This window comes from Aulostomus chinensis, chromosome 20 (assembly GCF_037954235.1).
Source record: "Aulostomus chinensis isolate RoL2024-O1b breed Wild chromosome 20, RoL_Achi_v1.0, whole genome shotgun sequence".
Taxonomy (NCBI): Eukaryota; Metazoa; Chordata; class Actinopteri; order Syngnathiformes; family Aulostomidae; genus Aulostomus; species Aulostomus chinensis.
In genome coordinates, this window is record NC_141339.1 from 2,988,063 (window position 1) to 3,012,133 (window position 24,071).

Here is a 24,071-nt window from a genome sequence, read left to right on the forward strand (position 1 = left end):
CCTGCCATGGACTGGTGACCTGTCCAGGGGGAAGGCTGCTGGGATAGGCTCCACCCCCACCACCCTGAACAGGAGGAGAGGGGGAACATGGAGGGATGGATGGATGGATTCATGTGTATTCCTTGTCTTATATAATAACAATAAAAACAGCATGAAGGAAGACATGCACACTAAACTAATTCAGTATGGAAGGAGAGATGTAAAGAGAGAGATTATTATATTACTCAAAAGCAAAATGACAGATTTTGATTTTCCTTCTTGTCCACGTTTATTCCTCATATGTCCACTCCCATTATAATTTACTTGATCCTTCTACAGTTACTAACACGACCCGACATGTTACAGTAACAATAAAATGACCTCCATGACATTACAGGTTAATCTTTCAAGTTCAAGTGAACCTGAAACAGTCAAACATGCTGGTGACAGGGAAATAGGAAGGCTGTCCTATTTCAGGGTCAAGACATTCTCTTTGTATGTTCTTCAAATATTATGATGCTTTTATTACCGACCAGAATTATTATGACACTTTTATTATGCCCCTGACACGTCAGACTGAAGTTCTAAAGATGGTGTAACTTGGTGTATCGCAACCCCCTCGTCTAATGTAGCGTGATATGTAGCTTGTCAAGAAGAGGTAAATCAGACCCGAAGGGTTGGTAGAGGTCAGGCCAGAATCTGCTACACCGGGGCTGTTCAGATCCAGAATGGAGATTTAAGAGAGACCGGTGCTCCGAAGCTTTCCAGTGTTTCCAGTAACGCCTCCAGATGTGGAATTTCCCAGCTTGTCATCATTTGTCTGTACGTGAGAACCTCACTGATGTGGTCTGATTCTTCTGTCTTTATTTAAGATAGAATTTCTGTAACGTTCTTGGTGGCCCATGCGGGGCCTTGCATCCTCTCCGTTCCGTGTCAGGAGCAGGACCTGAAAGCTCTGCATGGTGGGAGTTTTGACTCCTTGAAAGGTCGCAGGACTCCTCTAGACCTGATTTGGACCTTTAAGGCTGGATACTCTTCTCAAGGGACAAGGAGGTGCAGAGATGTCCAGACTCTGTCTGATACAGTTGGGGGGGTCAGTGCCATAAAAAGAAAAAAGGTGGTGAAAAAGTGGTAAGACAGTTCAAGAGTGACAGCTGAGTCGAGTTTTCAAACACGAGGAATGAACGTGGAGAAGAGTGGATGAGAGCGGTACAATAATGGCTGGAAGTTTTGTTTCCAAGGGAAATTACAGCAAACTACAGCACAGGATGGGGGAGGAGGGGGAAGTGTTGGAGCGATGAGAGAAAGAGAAGGAACTTTGGCTAAATGAAGCTCAGCAGTGAGCAGACACAGAGAAACGCCTCAGGGAGAGGGGAGAAGAGAACAGATTGAGAAGTGAACAAAACACTGGTCAGTGGGGTTCTCTTGTTAACGGATGAGAAGAAGAAGAGGAGGAGGAGGAGGTTACGGGGATGATGACTTGGACTCAGTGGCCAGTCGAGGAGGGGTCACAGTCAGGGGTTGACAGCCACTGACCACCACCCTACCCTGAAGACTCGTCTCAGCAGGCTGCGAGACGAGGAGACTTTTGCAGTCTTATCAATCATCACTGTCAGAAGCTGCCTACGTTGCAAGTTAGGCCTGGACTCCACCGCTCCTGGGATGGAAGCACGCCGATGTTCCCACAACACTGGGAATGGACAGCTTTACCAACAACCTACTGAAGCTCTGTGGGACGCCCTCTGCAACCACGATTGACCTCCAAGAAGTTAGATTGAATTAGATCAAGACTGCCCAGGAAGACTAAAAAAAGTCTACAAAGCTCCCACTGGGTCACAAGCACCTGAAGAGGAAGAGGAGGGTGTGCATGCACGGCAGCTGAGAAGTGCTGTCCTCACCAATGTGCTGCCCAACTTCTCAAAGTATGTGAGACGGCAAACTTGCACATCACTCCTTGCACCTGCAGCTGAAGAGAAGTGGTCCATCATGCCAGCATGCCCATGGTGAGGGACGGTCCAAGGACAAGGACAGTTGAGAACAGAGGTCTGACGGGCCCACCTGGGCCAGGACGTCGAGGACAGGATCAAGCACACATCCCATGAATCTTCTGAAGGAGCGCTGCTTGCTCTGGGATGAGGAATAGCTCCCGGAACGTTCTGCCGGCGGAGTTCTGCCTACGACGGGTTCTCGGTCACTATGAGCACCACTTTTTCACAAAGCTGACGTGGATCAAGATCCAGATGTGCAAGCACATCTTCCTGATAATCTCCATCGCACTCTGTATTACCAAGTTGGTCAAGGATCTGACCCTGAATATGAAAGAACCTTTTAATAACAACTCCCCCCCATGAGGAACTCCTACTGGGACATAAAGGGGAATTCTGGTGTCAGCTGGAGTCTTAATGATAATGGTAAAAGCCATTTTTTCTCTACAGTTGCGCCTCAAGTCTCCCTCTCTAAAGATGGGCTTGGCTCTTGGTGTTCCACAGGGCAATTAGTGACACGAGGAAGGGGCCAGCAAGCTGAGGACGACAGCCGCATCCTGTTTCCTCACCAACAGCAGCTTCAACCTGGGCTGCTCCAGCTGCAGAACAAACCCATGTGTCCTCATCAGCTGAGGAGAAACTCTCCGCAGGATTGTTGTTTACAGCAGGGGAGGAGACAAACCTGGCTGTGGTCCTACAACAGTTATGAGAGTTAAGGTTCACATCGCTCCAAAACTGGGCTTGACCCTTAACCTCTGTAGCCACAGGTACCACCTGAAGCCTCACATCTACAGTCACAGATTTGGCTAAAGCATTCTTCTCTAGACCGCTGCAGCCCGATGATTATTTCAGGTTTGCGTCTACATACAGAGGCAAAGAATACACTTCAACCAGGTGCCCTATGGGTTTGTGAAGTCTCCGTCTATTTCTTTCACATGAAAACGTCAGAAAATGTCGCAAAATTTACACCTCGACGTGGCAGCAGCATTGTCTTGTTTGTTGACGACAATTTTTCTGTGTTGAGAGACAAAACAGCAGTGTGAATGTGGCTTTGCCGGAACCTACTGCTAAACAAGGTCGGCAAAAATAAACTCCAGTTTTGTCAGCTTGAAATATTTCAAAAGGAATCGGTGTTTTGAGTTCTGCCTCCAACGGAAGAGAGCTTCTGGTCAATGAACTCCTTGATTGTGATCTGATTCTGGATCTGTGTTCATGGAAATAAGGATTTCCGTAACATCAGAACTTGGTGTCACTCTGCTGCCAGATCAGATCACGGAAACATTATCATTACCCCCCCCCCCCCGACAGCTGTCACTGAATGGGGGGGGGGGGGCAACCAGGATAGACCACCGGTTCATCAAAGGGCTCATCACAGATAAGAGACAGACAGGCACTCACACTCTTGTTCACAGCTACGGGAAATTTACTGTCTCCAGTTGATGAAGCGACATAGAACACACACACACACACACACACACACACACACACACACACACACACACACACACACACACCCTGATGATTCAGCCCAATTCAATCACTAAAACCACTCAAGATATGTCCCGTGATGTTCATCTAACTGAAGACGCGTAGCATGACAGCCTGCAAGCAACAGAGGACATTAACGCCATGCGCAGAAAATCTCGTTGACGAATGCAGAAGTTGTGTGTTTGAGCTTTGCTTTGTTGCCAGCAGAGAATCAGAGTGGAGTCACTCCCCTTTAAAGCAGTGAGATTAATAATGGAAGTTAGGAACGCTCAAAGGTGACAGATTCAGCCACGTTAATGCTGACGTTAATTAAAGAAGATGGAAGGAAAATAAATGAGCCCAGCGTCCACCGTTGGCAGCCTAAGTCTCCCTCCACCCTCCCTCCACCCTCTAGTCGCCGGTTCTGGCTCGGGCCACAGTTTTCTGCTGCATGTTGGTGCTAAAAGGCGTCATGAAGTCGTCAAAGTCCAACTCCAGGGACAAAGGCTCCTTTCGTCTCTCGATCTTTGACATCAACTGGCTGGTTGTTGGCGGCTTCCCCCATACCTGAGACAGAAAAAAATCTCAAGAAGTGTCCAGAGAGAGAGAGACTGCAGAGACATGCAAGTATCTGGTCTGGAGAGTCTGTGCTGAGCTGATGGAGAAATAGCCACACTGCATTTGCTGACCTGAGGGTCAAATGTCCAGTACATGAACTGGGAAAGCACAGGAAGCTGAAGCTCTTCAGGACTGACAACAGCGAAGGAGCCAGAACAGCTTGTTTGAATGATTGATCATGTGAACGCTGTCATTTTGGGATATTTACTAAGACGTGATAGGAAATTGCGGCGTACTGTTTTGGGGACAAAGGCGATGTCCACAGCGTTGTCCCTCCCACTGGTGATGTTGCTGCTGTGCAGGATGATGCTCTTGGTCTCCTGGTAGGAAGATGACGTCATCTTCCCTGCTGTTGCTGTCGATGTGCCGGCAGCTCCTGGAGCAATGACCTGCAGGCCACACCAGCTTTGTTAGCCAAGAGAAGTATGTTTATACTCAGGACTCATGAAAAAAACAATTTAAACATCGAAAGATTCAATTTAGCAATTGCAAATTATTTAATTGAACTGAAATACTGAAATCAAGCAGCCTTTGAATTAATCAAATACAACAAATAACAACCAGGCACCCCAAAATTTTATTGGTCAATAAATTTCATTCTTGTCAGCACCACAGCCTGTTAGCCGTTAGCTTGTTAGCTTGAGGGCCTCAAACTGATGATGAAGATTTGAAGATGCGTTTTTACAGAACATAAAATTGTTATATTCTATAAACATTTGATGGTTTGAACATATACCTGTATTTTGGGATAAATATTTGACTGTAATAAAAAGTGGGCCTCACATGGGCCACAGCCCAGGGGTTGAGAAACACAGTTTAAGGCAGGTGACTGAGGGTGGCGCTCTTCGGGTGCCTAATGTAAAAATTCTGTTTGCAATTTTGCACATTCAGATTTAACATTTAGATTTAAATATAACGTAGATTTAGATCTTTTATTTTTTTACATATGAACATATTGTTCACATTTACAGAAAACATCCTTTTACGTGAATTTCCGTCTCAAATGTGAGGAAAATGAGCTAAATGTTGAAAATATATCAGCTGGAAAATTGCAACAATTTGTTTGTTTTTTTAACTCAAGTTTTACGGAACTTTTACAGGCTGAGCACAAGCCAATGTCAACAAGGTCCTCCACTCATGGACAGACAGGACGCAGGTGACAGACAGACTCTTGATACACACATCCAAGAGGAAGCACCCAAACATCCATATCTTCAACAAAACATAGAAGCAACCGATTTTTTCCCACTCAGTGAGACTCAACAGAGGCGATCAGAGGACAAGTGGAGAAGTTTATTGGAAATAAGACAAAACAAAAGAGCTTCTGTGTTTCTGCCGTGAACCTGCGCAGAGGTGAGACCAACCCTGAGCCTCCTGAGGGTTTCTCATCCCTGCGGTGTCATTCGCTTCTGCTTGTCATTCCTACTGTTTGGTTGTTTTGAACTAATAAAGGAATGAATTAATCAACTCCAACAACCACTGAGGCTGCTGAAGTGGCTCCTCATCGTGGAGACATGAGGAATGGACGCTCGTTTTAGGGGCGGCGGAACCAACGCTAAACTCACCTCAGCCACCGAGGGAGGGACTTTTACAGAAAACACTCCAGATGACTAAAAATAAAAATAGAAATAAAAGTTGACACGTTTTGGAAACTTTCCGCTCATCAACTTGGCTATGAGCTAAAACAAGTTCAGATACTGGCTTCAAGGTGGCGTCCCAGATTTACAGCAGGGTTTGGTCTCTCGCCTGAGCTCTGAGGACCGGACAGCGACGACACGCACGCTCGGTTATCGTGCCGGCGCACACACGCCTCCGTGTGACTTTCAGCCACCCTGCATCCACGCTGGCCTTAAATATGATAACAGTTCTTGTGATTATGACAACGACTGGAATGCCATCGAAGCCCCGCCTGCTACTTTCAGGGACTTAATGAGAAAATCAATACATGCTGGGTCTGGTTTCAGCTTGCTAACAGGAGATTGTAGTGCCACTGAGCTCCACTGGTAACATAACACAGCTGCTCTCATTCGCCTACAAGACCAAGGCTTAAAAGGAATCTGATCCCATGACGGGCTTGGGTTTCTGAGAAGGTGAGAGAAGAGCAGGAGGCAGAACCAGAGGGTGAGATGCCTGCCGGTCAAACGTCACCTCACAAGATCACATTCTGCTACGTTTACATACGGCATCGGCGTGGAACAACCCTCATCATTTAAGAGGAATCTCACCGTGATGGCAATGAAGGCTGGCCAGCAGTGAACACATACAGGTGTGAACAAGTGTTTATCTGAAAGGTATAATGTGATGCGCTTCATCGAACAAATGCCATTATTGGATTATGGAAAATTAGACCAACACGTGTAGCTTTTGGCCTAATAGTCGGTTTTATTCAGGGCATTTATTCTGTTGAGCTGGTTTCTCTTCATTCTTTGACATCCGCACATGTGTAAACAAACGGATGACACCAGAACCCGACCAGATGCAGCCAAGAACAACAAACACGGGGAGCCGCGGAGGTGTGAGGATGAAGGGAACTGACAGGAAGGGTTTGAATATCCTCCGTCAGATCGCACAGCTTTACCAATGCTCCCCTCCGGCACCGCCCGCTCCCACCGGCCCGTAGTCCCAGTGAGCAGAGGGAGTGGAGGAAGACCTGAGCTGAGACCTGGAGCAGACGCTCGCTGAATAAAAGCTCGTCACCATTTATCTGCTGACAGAGAATGACAGTGCTGTTTAGCACACCGAACAACTCCCACATTAGGACAGCCCACCACTGATGTGAGTGTGTGAGACAGGAGGAGCCACTGCACACCTCAGGTCTGGTACTTCATGATGCAGTGCAGGGGACCTCCATCTGGTTGCTGGGGCACGAGTTGTTGTGGAAGGATGCCAATGGGCACAGGGAGGACAAATGTACCTTCCTTCCTTTCCTCTTTCTGTGCATATAAGAACAACAGAGGAACGGTTTCTTGATGTACTTCACGCCTTTGATGAAATCGTCCTTGTAATCCTCTGAGGCGGCAGTTTGAATCTGCTCGGGTTCAACCGGAGCTCTCAGTTCTCCCGGCACTGACACGACTATCTCAGCAGAAACTTTCTCTGGCTGACCGTCCAAAGACTTCGTTCCGGTGAGACCAGTTGAGGAGCATCGGAGCCCAGATTTGTGACGCGGGGAGGACACTGCTGGATCAGGGTGACCAGTTTGGCCGCCAAAAAAGTTGCTAATTTGCATAAGAACATAAAATAATGATGGACTTTCACGTCACTTTGTTGCTGAAATTTATTGCTGTCAACACAAACATTCTCCCAAAGACAAGTTGCTAGATTTGTCACGATTCGCGTAGACAGCTGAAGTCACCGAGGGGGGTCTGGACAGTCGCCAGGCGTAGTGACAAAGTCACCAAGTTGGCAACGCTGCTGACAGCGACGTTCCCTCAGCAGCAGTGATGGCGGCTGACAAGCTGGAGGGTCCTACGGCAGCAGGGGACGGGCCCAGACATGTCAACAGTGCACCTGGAAAGGTTATACATTAGAGGGTTATTGCTATTTCAGATACGGGCTGGAAAGAATTATGTAGGTATTTTTTACAAGCTTCTAAACCACAGAACAGCACATGGAATTTCAAACAAATGGGCAAAATATGCAGTTCTCCAATAGACGTCCTAATATGATCAACAAATAAGATTGAATGAAGCTGGGAAACAGAATGGCTGAGACTGGTTTGGGGCTCCATACACATCTAAAAGGTGTTAAATGGATTAAAAAAAAACCTAAAAACTTTTAATGTAACGGGGAATCAGTGGTAGCTCGTTAGCCTTAGCGTCAAGGTTACCTGATGGCTGACGCTGATTAGGTTAGCAAGCAAACAGTGACAAGATAAGATCAGGAAAACTAAGCGAGGCCTCCTGCTTCTTTCAAAACCACCACTGCAGCTTTGATACGGTTCAATCAGACATGATCACAAACCTGCGCACTGTCTTCTTCTTTGCACCTTCATTGTCTTCTTGTTCTTCAGCGCCAGACGCTCATCATTACAGCTTCGTTTCAGACCGTCAGTCCAAATCAGATCTCTGTGTATCCAGACTGTACCTACACGGAGTTTAGACGGTCCGAGTGCTGGCGTCAGAGACGAGTCCTGTAGATTTCCATTCATACCACAAGCTTTGATCTTGCGGCTGCTCCTGCATAAAACCATGCAATTTTTTAGGCTTTTCATCTCCTAGTCGTGACTTTCATGTTTTTGTTTACCACACCGGCAGAAGGCAGATGAAAACACTGAAGGAAACGCAAAGTTCCACACTCCATGCGTATCATGAGACACACAAGGATGCAGGATATTGAGACAAAGTATTGTCATTTTGATTTTGAGGAAAGCTGTGATTGTACAAAGAGCAGACCGTAACGTGTATGAAACCTGAGTTTAAAAAAGAGAACAAATGACAGGAGTCCACCAGAGGGGGGCGGCGTAGCTCAGACGTAGAGCGGCCGTCCACCAAACAAAAGGTTGCTGGTTCCATCCTCACTTCCCCTGGTGACCGTGTCCTTGAGCAAGATACTGAACCCCTAATTGCTCCTGATGGCCCTGTGATGGACTGGTGACCCGTTCAGGGTGAACCCCGCCTTTTGCGTGACCCTTAAAAGGATAAGCGGTTAAGAAAATGGATGGATGGAGTCTACGAGTACGCTATTATAGAGGGAGTACTGCTGCAGTTGCACTACTACTGTTTTTGTATATTTGAAGCACCTTTACGGCAAGAATGTAAGTATTTCTACATTTACTCTGTGGTGGTTTTAGAGATGATTCTGAAAATTTGCCCAACTTACTTTGATGGGTCGTGAGGGCCTGCATGAGGCTGAATGCCGTTTCCTGGGCCTTAAGTCTGGTGCGCGAATCTCAGACAACCCGGGTGGCTGAGCGATCTCCTCCCTGCTGCGGATATGTGCGTTGTGGTAGTTCCAGAAAACCACACAACGGCCAAATCTTTGGCAAGTCTTGCCTGTTATATGCCGAGTTGCCAATTGACAGAAACAGCAAACAAACAACAGCAGGATCACACTGGGCAGAGCAAAGCCTCTGCATCTGTCTGCACCGCCCTCTTACATCCAGTTTGACCACAATACAAATTGCAGTGGTGGAGTAGAGCGGTGCAGGAAGTACTTGTACACGGCAGTGGGTACATCAGAATAGGGCCGTGTCAACTTCTGTGTATAGCATGCAGTGTCATATGGATTCGGCCACCCGGTGAGGAGGTACTTGGACGCGGATGGACAGTCAGACAGACTTCTTAATTTTCTGTTTATTTACGTTTGTTTCATAGTTGTACTAAGCAGTACCTGAGGGGCTGCAGCAGTTCTTGTTTTTTTAGCTGTCTCCCTCTTTCCCTTTGGTTTGGACAGGGAGTCGATTTTGTCTGCGACCAGGTCAATTATGCGGGAGTCCTTGACAGCTCTGGCGATATCCAGGCAGTTTTGTCCTGCAAGGAAATTAAATATGTCAGTTGGATGAGAGAAGCCACAATAACGTCTGTGTGTGGGACGGTAAAATGACCTCAGACCTGACTGGAGGAACATTAAAAGAGCCTAAAGTCACACTTACTGGTTACATTTTAAAGGCTCCTGTTCATCAATTTGCTTTGACTAAATTTTGATTAACTCAACTCCACTAAACATGAGCACATGAAACTGAAGACTGAGTCCAACGTGAGTATTTTTCGAATGAAACTTGATGTGGAGTCAAACCTTTATTATTCTCCATGGTCACACTGGCACCAGCCTTGATGAGGACGTCCACACAGGCGGGTCGAGAACTCATGATGGCCCTCATGAGGGGCGTGCCTCCATTCAGGGCCCGCGCGTCTATGGAGGCCCCGGCCTCCAGCAGAACTTCAATAAGCTCCACTTGGCCCGCGTGAGCTGCATGGTGGAGGGGCGTCCAGAAGAACTGATCGCTCACGTTCACATCCGCCCTGTCAGGAAGGAGTCTGAAGTTAACATGCTGATTAACAGGGTAGCTTCCCTGAAGCACAGCAAATCTCAATGTCCCTGAACACACCGCAAGATGAGTTACAAAAAAAGTAAAAGTGTCAAAAAGTTCACTGCTAATTCCTTTTAGATAAACGAGCTTTTGAGTCTTTGCAGATTAAACGTAACAGCACAATGTCCTTGAACGATCCCAAGGCTGAAACAAATTTCCATACTCAGCAGGCTGCTGTAAGTGAAATGTCAGCCATTAATATTGACACTGAACACACTGATTATTGCTCTACTGAAATGTTTCAATCTATGAAAACCATTCTTGAACAGAAAGCTAAGCTGACACTTGAAATCCAATTTTTCTCACAAGTGATAAAGCACCTACAGCAGCGGCAACTAAAAATTGCATCTATCGCGGTAAAATGAAAAGTGCAGTGAAATGCTGGCGTACCCCTACGGCTGAGGTCGAAGGGGAATCATTCAAAATGGAAGCAAAAATAAAGAATGAAAGAGATTGAAGACAGAAACAGAGAGGTGAGCTTCCTCACCCTTTGCTGAGGAGGTACTGAGCCACGATGCAGTTGCCACTGGAGCACGCCGCCATCAGCGGCGTCTTATAAAACTCATCCTGAACATCCACCGGAATGCCCTGCCTGAACGCGAGGTCCAGAGACTGCAGGTCAGCGCTCCTCACACAGTCGTTGATGCGGACATACACCGGCTCTGGCTTCTCCATGTACCACGCCGAGTCATTCACGATGGGATGCTGCGGCGGATGATCTGGGTCGAATCGCCGAGTGTCTGAGTAGTTCTGGTACTTCTTTATGAAGTGCAGGGGACCTCCGTCTGGTCGTCTGGGCATGAGCTCTGGTGGGAGGGTGCAAATGGGCACGGGGAGGACAAATTTACCTTTCTTCTTTCCAACTTTCCCTCCTTTTTCTCCCTTTTTCTTTTTTGGCATGTAAGAGGAAACGAGGAAGGGTTTATTGATGTACTTGACACCCTTGATGAACTCGTTAATGTTGACAGACTCCGCTCCGTCCTTATAATGGGCTGTGGCGACTGTTTGAATCTGCTTCAGGTCAGCCGGAGCTTTCAGTTCTTCCAACACTGAAATGAACGACTCAGTGGAAACTTTCTCTGACTTGCCAAAGGCTTGGCGCAGGTCAGCCTCGTTCTCGTGAGCCCAGTCATGCAGTGTCAGGGCCCAGGCTTGTGACGAGGGGAGGACGCTGCTGAATGGGTCCTTGTCCACTCGCTGCTTCTCTGCTTTCCTCAGCTCCTTGACTGCAGCTTTGTGACCAGAGTCTTTAGCAATCTGACGTGGCAGCAAACCACACCGGTTGATCAGTTTGGCGTCACAGCCTAAACATGGAGCACAGTGTTATGAAGTATGCTTCATCTTGCTAGCTGGGACCGGCAGCCAAGCCTGGCCCCACTTTGCCAAATCCTCCAAAAATCTGCCACGAGACGTCCCAGTAGTGGTAGTGGAACATATCAGCTCTGGGTTCACAAAGACTGGACCCCCTTCCCTCTCCACTGACTTCACACGTCCTCTAAGGGCACCAATACTTTGTTCACATTTGGTGTGAACACAACATAAGAGATCCTGTCTTTAATCTCTTAAGACTTGATTCCAAAAATGTAAATATTTCCACATAAACATCTGGCGACTGCCACGGTAGGACTAACTTTACCTCTCTGCGACAGGAACTTGCAACATTTAGCGTTGCCGGCTGCAGCAGCGTAGTGAAGGGGGGTGTAGCCCTCGCAGTTCATCACACCCATGTTTGCCGAGAAGGCGGACAGCACCTGGATTAGCTGACAGACACAAAAGACCACAGGACAGCAGATTAATGCCAGATAATCCAGCACCTGGATTAGCTGACAGACACAAAAGACCACAGGACAGCAGATTAATGCCAGATAATCCAGCACCTGGATTAGCTGACGGACACAAAAGACCATAGGACAGCAGATTAATGCCAGATAATCCAGCACCTGGATTAGCTGACGGACACAAAAGACCATAGGACAGCAGATTAATGCCAGATAATCCAGCACCTGGATTAGCTGACGGACACAAAAGACCATAAAACAGCAGATTAATGCCAGATAATCCAGCACCTGGATTAGCTGACGGACACAAAAGACCACAGGACAGCAGATTAATGCCAGATAATCCAGCACCTGGATTAGCTGACAGACACAAAAGACCACAGGACAGCAGATTAATGCCAGATAATCCAGCACCTGGATTAGCTGACAGACACAAAAGACCATAGGACAGCAGATTAATGCCAGATAATCCAGCACCTGGATTAGTTGACAGACACAAAAGACCACAGGACAGCAGATTAATGCCAGATAATCCAGCACCTGGATTAGTTGACAGACACAAAAGACCACAGGACAGCAGATTAATGCCAGATAATCCAGCACCTGGATTAGTTGACAGACACAAAAGACCACAGGACAGCAGATTAATGCCAGATAATCCAGCACCTGGATTATCTGACGGACACAAAAGACCACAGGACAGCAGATTAATGCCAGATAATCCAGCACCTGGATTAGCTGACAGACACAAAAGACCACAGGACAGCAGATTAATGCCAGATAATCCAGCACCTGGATTATCTGACGGACACAAAAGACCACAGGACAGCAGATTAATGCCAGATAATCCAGCACCTGGATTAGTTGACAGACACAAAAGACCACAGGACAGCAGATTAATGCCAGATAATCCAGCACCTGGATTATCTGACGGACACAAAAGACCACAGGACAGCAGATTAATGCCAGATAATCCAGCACCTGGATTAGTTGACAGACACAAAAGACCACAGGACAGCAGATTAATGCCAGATAATCCAGCACCTGGATTATCTGACGGACACAAAAGACCACAGGACAGCAGATTAATGCCAGATAATCCAGCACCTGGATTAGCTGACGGACACAAAAGACCACAGGACAGCAGATTAATGCCAGATAATCCAGCACCTGGATTAGCTGACAGACACAAAAGACCACAGGACAGCAGATTAATGCCAGATAATCCAGCACCTGGATTAGCTGACGGACACAAAAGACCATAGGACAGCAGATTAATGCCAGATAATCCAGCACCTGGATTATCTGACGGACACAAAAGACCACAGGACAGCAGATTACGGGATTCTGAATCTTTAAACCCTCCTCACTGACTGCTCCTGTGACTGGAGGTGAAATGAATCTTTAATTAGGAATATGGTGTCCCTACTGCACCTCTAAAAAGCCCCCCATGGCAGCATAATGTACAGCTGTGGAACGTTGGTGGTCCAGGGCATTGGGATCGCCCCCTTTTCTGAGAATGTTTCTAACGAGCTGCAGGGAGCCGGCCTTGGCTACCTCCATCAACGCTGTCACGCCTGTTCTCTAGGGAGAGAAGAGAAGAGGAGGGTCAGAAATGAAGGACGCCAGTTTTATCCCCCAGCATGCCGCCCGCCCCCCCCAATCCGATAATCAACCTGATTTGCTGCATTGGGGTCTGCCCCTTCCTCCAGCATAATGAGACACATGGGGGCACACTCTTGGGCTTGTCCACACATCTGTTGGAAGACATGAATCCCCTCTAATGACACGTTGTTGATGTCTGCCCGGCACCTCAGCGCCACCTGCAGGCAGCGTACGTGCCGCGTGCTGGGGTACATGCAGTAGAACAGCACCCCTGACGAGATGAGAGAGAGGGAGGACAGAAAAGAAAGCACAATCAAAACATTAAAGCTGCTCAAACCATCCACAACATTGGGTCATGTCAAGGTGACCCCTGACCTTTCAATAATCTGCTATACTGCAATGTAAAAACTGGGTGTTGGCAATTGAACTGCTTCTTTTGGGCTGATTTATTACAGAAAAGAATAATGTGTTAAAAACTATGAAGGCGCCCTTGCACCTCGACCGCATGTGTGGATTTAGCTGGTGAGAGTAGAGCTGCGAGTCACACGTGGAGGGCAGCAACACGCCAATGATGCCGTACCACCACGTGATTTGCAGCATTAGAGGGAATGTTCATTTCTGATTTCATTAAAAAAGTCCATTTAAATGATCAGGGTGCTTTTTATGGGAATCTCTGCAACGGTACGTCTGTAGGAGACGATGTGCAGGCAGGCTGCGTCTGCTGCAACACAACACGTACCTGAAAGGAGTATTTGGACACATAATTAGCCTTTAACGAGGATTGCACCTTCCTGTGATTAGAAAGCTAAATTAGGCCAAATTGAGATTCATTTCAGTGACTTGGGCACCCTTTGAGTCGAGTCTGCTGAAAACTGAAAGAGGAAGAAATAAGATTCCACACGTCACTGACCAGGCCAGGGCTTTCAAAGACTGACAGGGTGGGCGTTCCCTCAGGTGCCACCCCCGTACGTACGGTCTGGTTTCTGGACCTACACAGGATCAGTGCTGGGATACTGGATTAAGACAGTTCACTATTTAGCCAAGGTACTTTTGTAATATTTCTCCGTTACACAACTTCCCAGCTCACCAAACACATGGAAACAGTGCGTCCTGAGTCAGTCATTAGGCGCCCGACTCTCGACACCCTCGACGCATCAGTCAGCTGCAGTAGACGAGGACCTGTCCAACCTTCAAGCCGACCTTACAACAGAAGCAAACTGTTTTCTTCTTGAATTGCTCTTGCTTTATCTTTTTATTTCCAATATTTTGACCGTTGTTGTCTTTGTCTGCTGGTTGCCATTGTAAACCACAGCTCTGCCCTCAGTGACTTCACAGTAAAAATGAAAGATGATTTATTAGACACCCCCACGTGTTCACTGGCTCTCCGGGGAACGGTGAGTGGGATCATTACCACAATTGATTTGAAAGGTCCCGAGGAGCAACTCCTCGCTCTGTGATTGGAGTCGTCTGGGTTGCTGCCTCCTCATCGACAGGTAAACACAAACATCATGCATTTTCATGAGTTGCAAGACAAAGCAAAGCATTCTGAGACAATCTGCTGATCCAACCTGAGACAGACAGACGATGACACCTGAAGGTCAAATCAGAAGACATTAGCAGCAGTGAGGCTGCTGGTTCATGTCTCCTGCTCAAAGACACATCATCAGTTCTCCAGTGGTGATCATTACTGCCTTGTTCCGTGAGTCCCCCGTCCCCCAGGCAGCATTAACTTCAGTCTTCACTTTGATCTGAACTGCACACCTGCTAAGTTTCAAGGCACTCGTCTGCCCAAGTGCTCAACCTCCCCTCTGTCAAGCTATCGCCGTTTATTGTCCTAAAATTAAGCGAAATGGCGAAACGGGGAAGCCAAACAGGCCAGGACGTCGCTTCCTCCACGCACCAGCAATGCACTCACCAACTGAAAGGCTGAGGGGACGAATGGTTGTTGAGGTGATACGAGTCCCAGTCATATCACGTATCATCAGTTCTGTTGTAAATGAGCTATTTGGATTAATAATTGACTGTCCAGATGAACGACAAAGACCAAAGTGCGTCTGTCTAATCTTTGCTGTCTACTCCTGCTTCTGTTGTCTCCTGCTTCTGTTACCATGTGTGATTTTTCAACGGAATGTGAAACCAGACTCTTGTTCCCATGGCTGCAATAATATCCGATACCATCCTGTAGCTCTTTCTATGTGGTCTAATTTCAGAGCTTCAGCCAGGAGCGTTTTCCTTCGTTCAGGACGGTACAGTAAGAGTCTCATTTACTGCGTATTCTTCTGCACAACTCTGCTCTTTCACCATCCGTACACCCTGCAGTCGAAGGCCAGAGACAACAATTGCGAGCGCTCACCTTTGCCCTCTGCGTCTTCGATCCTCAGATCAGCACCGTTCTGGGTCAGCACTTCCAATAAGCTGTAATTGCCCAGCTCAGCTGCTAACATGCTCGGGGTACGACCTCTCGTGTCCTGGATATTGGGGTCTGCTCCCCGGGAGAGAAGGAAGCCGAGCATATCTGTGGTAGAGCAGAGATGGAGTCAGGAGGAGCAGACAGTGACTGCCTCCGCATGCTCCCAGTCCTCCTCCAGCATTTGGTTTCTGCCCTCATTCTAAACACCAAGCCGTCCGCATGACGAGGACAATCAGTGTTCCACTAACGAGCCTGCTGATACGCAGCCAAACACACTGAGGGTGGAAATGAGTTTACAGACTGCACAGTTATAATTTCTCAAGACAGAAGAGACAGTGCTGTTGAGTTTCTTTACAATTTACTTGATTCATTGTTACATTTTTCATGATTAATAAGACTTCGGATTTATTTCAGAGTTAAATGAATCATATCGCTTGTTAGCAGGCTAAGCGGTAGCGTCGTGCTAGTTTAAACTCCCGGCAGACAAACCCAGACTCCAGACGCAAAACCCAAACACGCTGTAGCCACGTCAAACGATGGCTAGCTGACATATCACATCATAACATTTGGAATATTTTCCATTTTGGGACTAGTAGGAGAGTCTTCATGTGCAGGTAAATATTTAGAGAGGGGAAAACACATCAAATCTGACTGAAATGTAGAGACTTAATCATTCATAGTAACTTCCACTGTATATTAATTACTGTTGTTTTTGCCTGCGATATCTCTTCTCTTATCGTGACGCCCATGCTGTTTATTCATCGTATTCATTAGGCAACCACTCATCTTATGCCAAGAAACTCCTAAACAGGGTTTTTGGAAGCTATGAATACAATAATCCCTCCAGATTAACAGTATTTATGAGGAGTTACAGAAACTTTGTGATATTCCGAAGCTCTTGCTGTCAAGTAGTGGTCACTAAAGCTGACATGACGCGCATCATTCGACATGAACCCAATCGCTATCCAGCTTTTAGCACTTTGTGTGTAAACTAGCTTAATGCCTGTAGTTTAAGGGGCGGAGCCATGGGTAGCGTGACGTCACAAGCTCTCCCTGATGCTCAGAGAAGTGCCAGACTTCTGACCTGCTGTCTCTGACGTTTCACTGCTTTGGTCCACAAATACAGACGGACAAGCTCAGAGCTTCCAGTCTCAAGCTGAGATTGGTGATGGGATGGAGAAGGCTGCTGTCACCCACAGACAGGCAGGCAGACACACAGACAGGCAGACACACAGACAGGCTGACTGGCCATACCCTGGTAGTTGGCGGTAACTGCTAGGTGAAGCGCCCCTTTGCCATCCCGAGGCTCGATGAGGTTGATGAGGTTTTCCACCCCGAGTCGCAGCATCTTCTCGATCTGCTCCTTGTCCCTCTCATGGATGTACTGCAGCAGGCGGTAGATCTGCAGGACCTGCAGGCGCCCTGCCGCCACGCTGCTGAGCGTGCCGGCGTTTGACAGCTGGAGATCAGATTCTTTGTCAGCATGAAATCAAAGGTGCATTTGCTGCTCACAATACACAAATCACGGAGGAGCTGTGGACCGTGAAGTCACCGTAAAGTCCTGTGAAGTCACTGTGAAGTCCTGTGAACTGCTTTCTGTGATCTGATCCTTGAGAGACATTTTCATTTTTACAGCAGTTAGGAAACTTCTGTTGCACATTTTACAGCAGCGGGCAGCCAGTGACTGACTGAGTCCACAGGGCAGATAACTACGTGAAATCTTGTTGATGAGATCATTCGGCTGAGATGTCACCAATCACACGGCTCTAAACCTGGTCAGTTAAAAAAGTAAACAAATACAAACTACAGTTTTATATTTGATTTTATTTCTGCTATCAGGGTACATTGTTTTCAGTATAAATACATGCTGTGGAGAGCTAGTAGATGTACTCTATTCATCCCAGTACTCACAAGTAGGTTGATGCCCCCGTGGTTTTTCTTGATTTGATGATATATATTTATATGTTTGTAATGAACTGCAACAAAAGGAATTTTTAACAACACAACTTTCCTCCAGAGGGTTGAGCCTCTTACAGAAGTCGTCAAGCTCTGGCTCCTGCTTGCTGGGGCGTATGTATGACGTAGCCTGTCTGGCCCAGTGACGTTATAGAACTGTTCTCTGTTCTACACATCTGTTTCTTTCCTTGTAAAGATTTGATGGTCGTTTTTTTTTTTGTTTTTTGTTTTTTTTAACGAACAAAAACAACACAACTGGTTCGCCGCATCCCGCCAGTTTGTTCCAGACAGTTTCAGTTTGGGCCCCCGGCTCCTGACCCCCGGAGCCTGAAGCCACGCTTCAATCAGGACGGCACCCACCTGTTCGCTGGCCGGGGCTCCTGGTCCCTCCATCACCCGCCGGAGAAGGTCTCGTCTGCTCTTCACGCAGCCGCGCTCACGCCGACCTACTTTATTTAAAAGCGTGAGCTGCAGGGGGAAGGAAACAAACCGAGCCAAAGACTCATCTCCATGGCAACGGAACGCGTGAAATCCCGGGCGGGCAGTGCCTGGTGGTGCTTTCAGGTGTTGGTGATGGGAATACGAAATATACACCTCCAAATAAGCCTACTGCAAATCACGGGATACCGGGACGAGCGCAGCAACGAATACAGAACAAAACAAAGACCCGGAACCAGCATCCAGCTGTGCCTTCATCCATGACGCGATATTTATTTTGTTATTTTTTATTGATAATTAAAGCTGAGAATTTATTATGTTCCCATACTAAGCATCAACGCCACGTAGAGATCTCCTTCTTCTGAGTCCTGACATCCTTAAGAAGCCGAGGTACAATTACAGCTTCCTGATCAGCTTACCTGATCTCACCTGGGCCTGCCTTTGTAGGAGGGACAGAGGGGTGACCCAGAGTGGAGGGTTCTAAAAAAAACAAAAAAACGAGGCCGGCAATTACCAGCGACAATTAGGAGAGAATGAAAGGTAATCGTCCTTCCTCCCAGGGGCATCGTGAGTGCGTCAGGGCTCGGCAGCAGCAGGTCAGGGTGCTGGACGCAGGGTGTCACTGCTGAGCTGCGGTAGAGCAGCTGGGCACATCTGTACTGCTGCCGGAGGAGTTCACGCAGGAGCCAGCCCACTCCCCCACACCCACGCTGGTGCAAGGGTGTAAGAAGACACACACATTTCACTTCACCTGTGTAAAACATCTGTATTTGAGGCACACGTGGTAAAAAATATATATATATATATCATACACAAAAACCTATACAGTACCTGGAAAGGTGAAGTGGTAACTCATAGAAATCTTATAAGGGCAAACTGCTGCAAAATATTTACATTCCTTCAAGAGTATACAATGAATAAAACCATACAAAAACACACAATGAACACTGAGGAAGAGAAGAGGCTGCACTGTGAGGACGATGTTAGCATGAGGGAACTGTTCCCACCACCATGACCCAATAGGCAGCGCTCACTTTCAGATCCCTCTAAGAATATTTACAAGCCCTCACCTGGAGCCCTGAAGCAGCCACAGAGAGCCAGAAAAATAGTCTTGGCAACAAGTTCCCCCTTCTCCCCACGATTTAATTAATTTGAGGCAGCAAAATAGAACTCTTTCCAGAGTTTTGATTAACTTGAAGGGTCAACTGAAAACAGGGCCATGAGGTGATCCAGTTGTGGGAACGTGTTCTCTTGTTCTCATGTTCTCACGTGTTATCTGTTTGTCTCTCTGTGGCTCCTCCGGGGTTCCGTACATTTCTGTTAGAGATCTGCCACATGAGCGTGTGATGTGTGACTCTAGTTTCTGTTGTTGCTGAATTAAAATTCCACTCACTGATGAACCGATAGTAACAGCTGCGTAGCTCCGATGGTCCTCGAACGCAGAAGAACTCGCCGTCCTCCTCTGCCCCCCCCCCCCCCCCAAGCAGGGCCTAAAATAGTCTTATTGTTTTGCTGTGTTGTGATTTATAAAATCGTGTGGTTTCTCCGCTGCATGAACTGTCAGTGACTTCATTTGCTTTTCCTTGCAGAGAATAGTGGTTTAAACTGCCCCCCCACCCACCCACTTTAATCACTCTGCATTTTTTCCAAGACAGTTGGCATTCGCCGTCCTGTTTCTGGGAATTTGCTTGTGGTCAGAATGGAGCTGTCAGCATTAGGAGAACAGATCCGAAACAGGAAAAGGACTGTGAACATGAAGAATAACCTCAGAACATGTGATATCCTGGGGTGGGAGACAAAAAACAACCCACACGCTTCACGTTTCATTCTCTCTCCCTCCATCATGAGCACGGGTGAGAGCTGACGGCTGCCTTATCACAAATTAATTCAATTTGGTAGCACAGCATGAAATATGGGATTATTACATCTGCCTGTAGCGGGGTTTTTTTTTCCTGATATGTCAAAAGTACAAAAACCACAATCTGGCACAAACTGTTGTCTTTGAGCTGTGAAACACACATCAAATGGCTTGAAAACGGTTGACAAGGACACTGTTGTTCTTTGTTCTCTTGAGAATAGTAAAAAACCAGGTAGTGTTCTCCCTCCTGAAGGAGAACAGCCCTGGTTCGGACTGTCCAGTGTCCAGTGGCTCTGGCTTCAAGAGTCCGGGCAGACACATTCGAGGCGCTATGACCCACATCGACGATCCGATCAGAGGTCCTCGTACAGCAACATCCCGCTGAAGATGGTCAGGGGTTCCGAGGAGAAGGCCAGTTTGCCGGTGACCAGGTCGATGCAGACCGTGTCCCCCGCCTCCATGGGAAGGATGATGTTGAAGACGGCGAGCGCTCCGGGGATGTGTTTGGCCTCGGCCATGGGCTTCTCCAGGCCTTCAGGCTGGTGCCCGGCTGAATCCACTCTGACCACGCCGTTGTTGGATTTAGACAGCACTGCCTCGATCTTCAAGTTCTTATGGCCGGTCAGGATGGCGCTGAAGAAGTACCTCCCTCTCACCGGTGCTGTGAAATAACCTGGAGGAAGGAGGAGGGGACAAGGAGACTGATTTGTTGTGACAGGAACTTCCTTGTGTTAAATGCATGAAAGTTTGATCAGACAAATCCAAACTCTGGAGTGACGTAAAACCGTCCCATCTCCTTCGCTTCACTTCCGCCACTCAAACAGCCCAGTGGAGGTGACGACGGCGCTCAGCGCTCAGACAAACAGGGCTGGTGCTGTGGACTTTGGCAGTCATGGCTGGCGCCAGGATTTTGTTCTCCCAGGGTTTATGGGGGGGTGCCTTGACCAGTACTCGGGGTGCTAAGACAACAGTCGATCTACATGAGTTACTGTGTATGGCAGTTCAATCCGAGGGTTCGGTGACTGTGCCAACAGGGACGCTGACGGTGGAGCAGCGAGCGGCTATCAAATGATCTTTCTTATCCTCCTCCTCCTCTTTGGCCCCCTCGAAAACAGTGTTTGGATTTTTTGATTCGCTACGAGCAGGATTACCACGCAGCTGGTGTGGCGAGATCACAACGCCACCACATAACGCAATAAACCATTTTGTCAGGCCTAAAGTTGTGCCTACGTACCTGAACCGGACCAAGCGCCACCCTTTGAGGAGATATTGGTGACTTCTACTTATTTGTTTGTTCAAGAACAGACAGCAACCAGACACCCCCCAGCTGTGGCTTACGCCCGCCTCACCGTATACTTGAGCTACGATGGAGTCAGAAGACGTTATGGCATTGATTCAATGACGCAGGCATGCATAGCTGACATGCATCTCCTCAGAAATCTAACAGCACATTGCTGCGACGCAGACCGCAGCAGCACGTCGCATTTCCTCTGAGGGGGCTGATGAATACAGCAGCTGTGATCGGTACGACAGTTCGACAGCTTCCATCCATCCCTTGTCCCTGCTGACTCGACTTCCATCAGTGATAACTGCAGAAAAGTAGCTGCAACTACTACCAGAGCTCTCTGTCTGACACACACACACACACACACACACACACACACACACACACACACACACACACACACACACACACACACACACAAACCACATCATTCATGTCGAAACCGCATGGATAACATCTCTATTTATCTGGCAACATCTCTGCTGCCACAAGAATACTTCGCTAGGAAGTCGAGGAAGTGGAAACCACCAAATACAAACTTCCAAATTCCAAAATTCATTTCAGTTGGATTTGAGTGTCAGACAAAACCTCGGTCTTTGTGGTTCTGACCCTTTGAATAGACCTTAAACATGGTTTCCCCTGAGCACCTTTTCTTGAGGTAACGAGACACCACTACACACTTGGAGCCCAGCTGACCTGTTTTGGGGTTGTAGGCATTGTTTTCATTGACGAAGACTTCGTTGAACACGATGGTCCCGGCAGTTCTCATGGGGCGAGTGAGCGCAGCAGAGAAGGAGAGGCGTGGAACGTGAGCGTCAGACCCAGCCAGACCTGACGGCGGGGGAGAGACCCAGAGAGGGAGTCAGTAAAAACAGCAGAGATCAAACAGTAATGAGAGCTTTCATCAGTCAGACCGGCACTCACCCTGTTCCCCTCGCAGACCTGAGAGACGAGATGAGAGATAAAAAGAGAACGTTAGAACACCCCAGAACACCAGCCCTGCAGTGCTGTAGGTATGAGGAAGACATGAAAATAACTGATCGTCTTTACCAGGGGGTCCAACCAATCCTTGCTTGCCCTCTCTGCCTGGAGGTCCCACCCTTCCTTGGGGTCCTACAGGACCCTGGGCGCCGCGCTCGCCTTTCTCTCCACGGGGGCCTGGTAGACCAGGTGGACCTGGAATGAGACAACACAGCTGTGAAATACCCATCCGACAAGTCTCTATAGTGTCTCAGGAGAATTCTAAAAACATGCAGTAAGCCGGGACATTTAGGCTGGCGGGACTCTTTCCCCCTCATGTTTACTAAAACTCCTCCTGCAGACAGACTGCAGTCTTTACAGGCTCTTAACTGAATGCTTGTCAGCCTGGATTCTTTCTTTGGCCTATTTTTTGAGTCCTTTGACCTCGCCTCCCTTCAACTGTGCCCTATTTCTTGTCTGAAAATCCAATCCCATGCCCTTTCTCACCCATGAAGTCCTGTTCTACGAAATTGTGGAACTCCTTGACCAAGTCCACCACGGAGGAGTTCAGTGTGTGTATCTTGGAGTGGACGTTCACCAGCTGGACATTCTGGATATTGTCGATGAGATCTCCTTGAGACGTTACTGTGACATTGAGCCCATTAACGCAGCTCCACAGTCCAGACACATGTCGGTTCAAGCCCTCCTTGATCCTCTCCAGGCTGTCTGAAAACGAGTCGAAGCGTCCGCACACTCCCTCCAGCTTGGACAGTCTTCGATCCAGGCCGTCACTGGACCGCCGGCACTCCCCCATCTCTGTCATGTAGTTGCTCCGTATTTCTCTTATTTCCTTGCCCAAACTGCCAAATCGAAAGTCTGAGTCTTCAATGTGCTTCGTCAGGTCCTTCTGCAAGTTGTCCACCTTTCAGAGGATGCAGACACCAGTTAATGTGTGTATTTATTCAGTGTGTTATTAAAAATAGACTCTTTTTTTTTGCAAGGATGTATTTTCCTATGGTATCATGTCCACACAAAAATATGTATGCATATTGTGGAGCCATGTAAGTCAACAGGACTCAAATGTTTCTAATATGCTCAAATATTTTCATAACTATAATAATATTATGTGAAAACAATGTTGCCAAGATAACCGTAAGCTGTGTTTGACTGACATATTGTTTTTACAGACCATGAGGAAACAGTCCATGCACTTTATGAAACAACATATAAAATGAAATCACAGCGACTATCACCACTGTCGTCATGGTAGCTCGATAGGTTCTGTTTCTGAGGGCAAATTAAAGGTTAAAATAATACTGTGGTTCCCAACCTGGAACCAATCAAACCCTGTTTAAGTTGCAGCTACAAAGATTCTCTTTGTTTTCCTGACTTCTTAGCCGAGCTAGCAGCTAACAGCTAGCAGCAGGACTCTGGGAAAGTCAGACTGTCAGGCTACTGGAATTCAGACTCAAATATCCCAAACAACCATCAGGTGCATTTTGATGAGGTTCGTATCCACAGTCCCCAGAGGACGATCCCCTCTGACTGATCAGTTTTCACTCACTGAAAGCTCTCCACATTTACCATAACTTTTGTGGTTTAGGGGGAAATCTCTTCCCCACATGAAGGGACATTTCAGACGTAGTGAAGAGGCGTTGTAGGAGGACGTCATCACCTTCAGGACATGCGGCTCAGCGCTCG

At 47.5% G+C, this 24,071-nt stretch overlaps 2 protein-coding genes across 3 annotated transcripts in view; both read right to left on the bottom strand.

Annotated features, from left to right (window-relative positions):
* Positions 1-269: 269 nt before the first annotated feature.
* On the bottom strand, positions 270-18,356 carry ankef1a (ankyrin repeat and EF-hand domain containing 1a). 2 transcript variants are annotated; one of them, XM_086190231.1, is made up of 11 exons: positions 18,190-18,356; positions 17,128-17,332; positions 15,817-15,978; positions 13,535-13,734; positions 13,293-13,442; positions 11,717-11,840; positions 10,568-11,384; positions 9,786-10,012; positions 9,381-9,520; positions 4,286-4,438; positions 270-3,998 (listed from the first exon to the last, which is right to left on the bottom strand). In XM_086190231.1, exons 1-11 carry the CDS (start codon positions 18,220-18,222, stop codon positions 3,843-3,845), a joined length of 2,367 nt encoding a protein of 788 aa, XP_086046357.1. In that variant the 5' UTR covers positions 18,223-18,356; the 3' UTR covers positions 270-3,842. The 2 variants fall into 2 exon arrangements, 1 of the variants encoding a protein (XP_086046357.1); XR_015110702.1 differs by lacking the exons at positions 270-3,998; positions 4,286-4,438 and adding exons at positions 7,342-7,559; positions 8,013-8,227 and having other exon boundaries at positions 18,190-18,355.
* Positions 18,357-18,984: 628 nt separating this feature from the next.
* The window catches only part of emilin1a (elastin microfibril interfacer 1a), a 33,393-nt gene continuing 28,306 nt past the window's right edge, over positions 18,985-24,071 (bottom strand). The window contains exons 8-12 of the mRNA XM_086189841.1: positions 22,878-23,292; positions 22,461-22,586; positions 22,335-22,352; positions 22,107-22,241; positions 18,985-20,798 (exon numbers count right to left, since the gene is read on the bottom strand). Coding sequence (XP_086045967.1) covers positions 20,479-20,798; positions 22,107-22,241; positions 22,335-22,352; positions 22,461-22,586; positions 22,878-23,292 — 1,014 coding nt within the window. The 3' untranslated portion in view covers positions 18,985-20,478. The remainder of the gene's footprint in view (positions 20,799-22,106; positions 22,242-22,334; positions 22,353-22,460; positions 22,587-22,877; positions 23,293-24,071) is intronic.

Coding starts and splice junctions, on each gene's coding strand:
- ankef1a (XM_086190231.1), bottom strand. CDS start 18,222: ATGGAGGGACCAGGAGCCCCGGCCAGCGAACAG. Junction 11,841..13,292: donor CCATGGGGGGCTTTTTAGAG/GTGCAGTAGGGA, acceptor TGTGTCTGTCAG/CTAATCCAGGTGCTGTCCGC. Junction 10,013..10,567: donor CAGTACCTCCTCAGCAAAGG/GTGAGGAAGCTC, acceptor CCTTCCTGACAG/GGCGGATGTGAACGTGAGCG.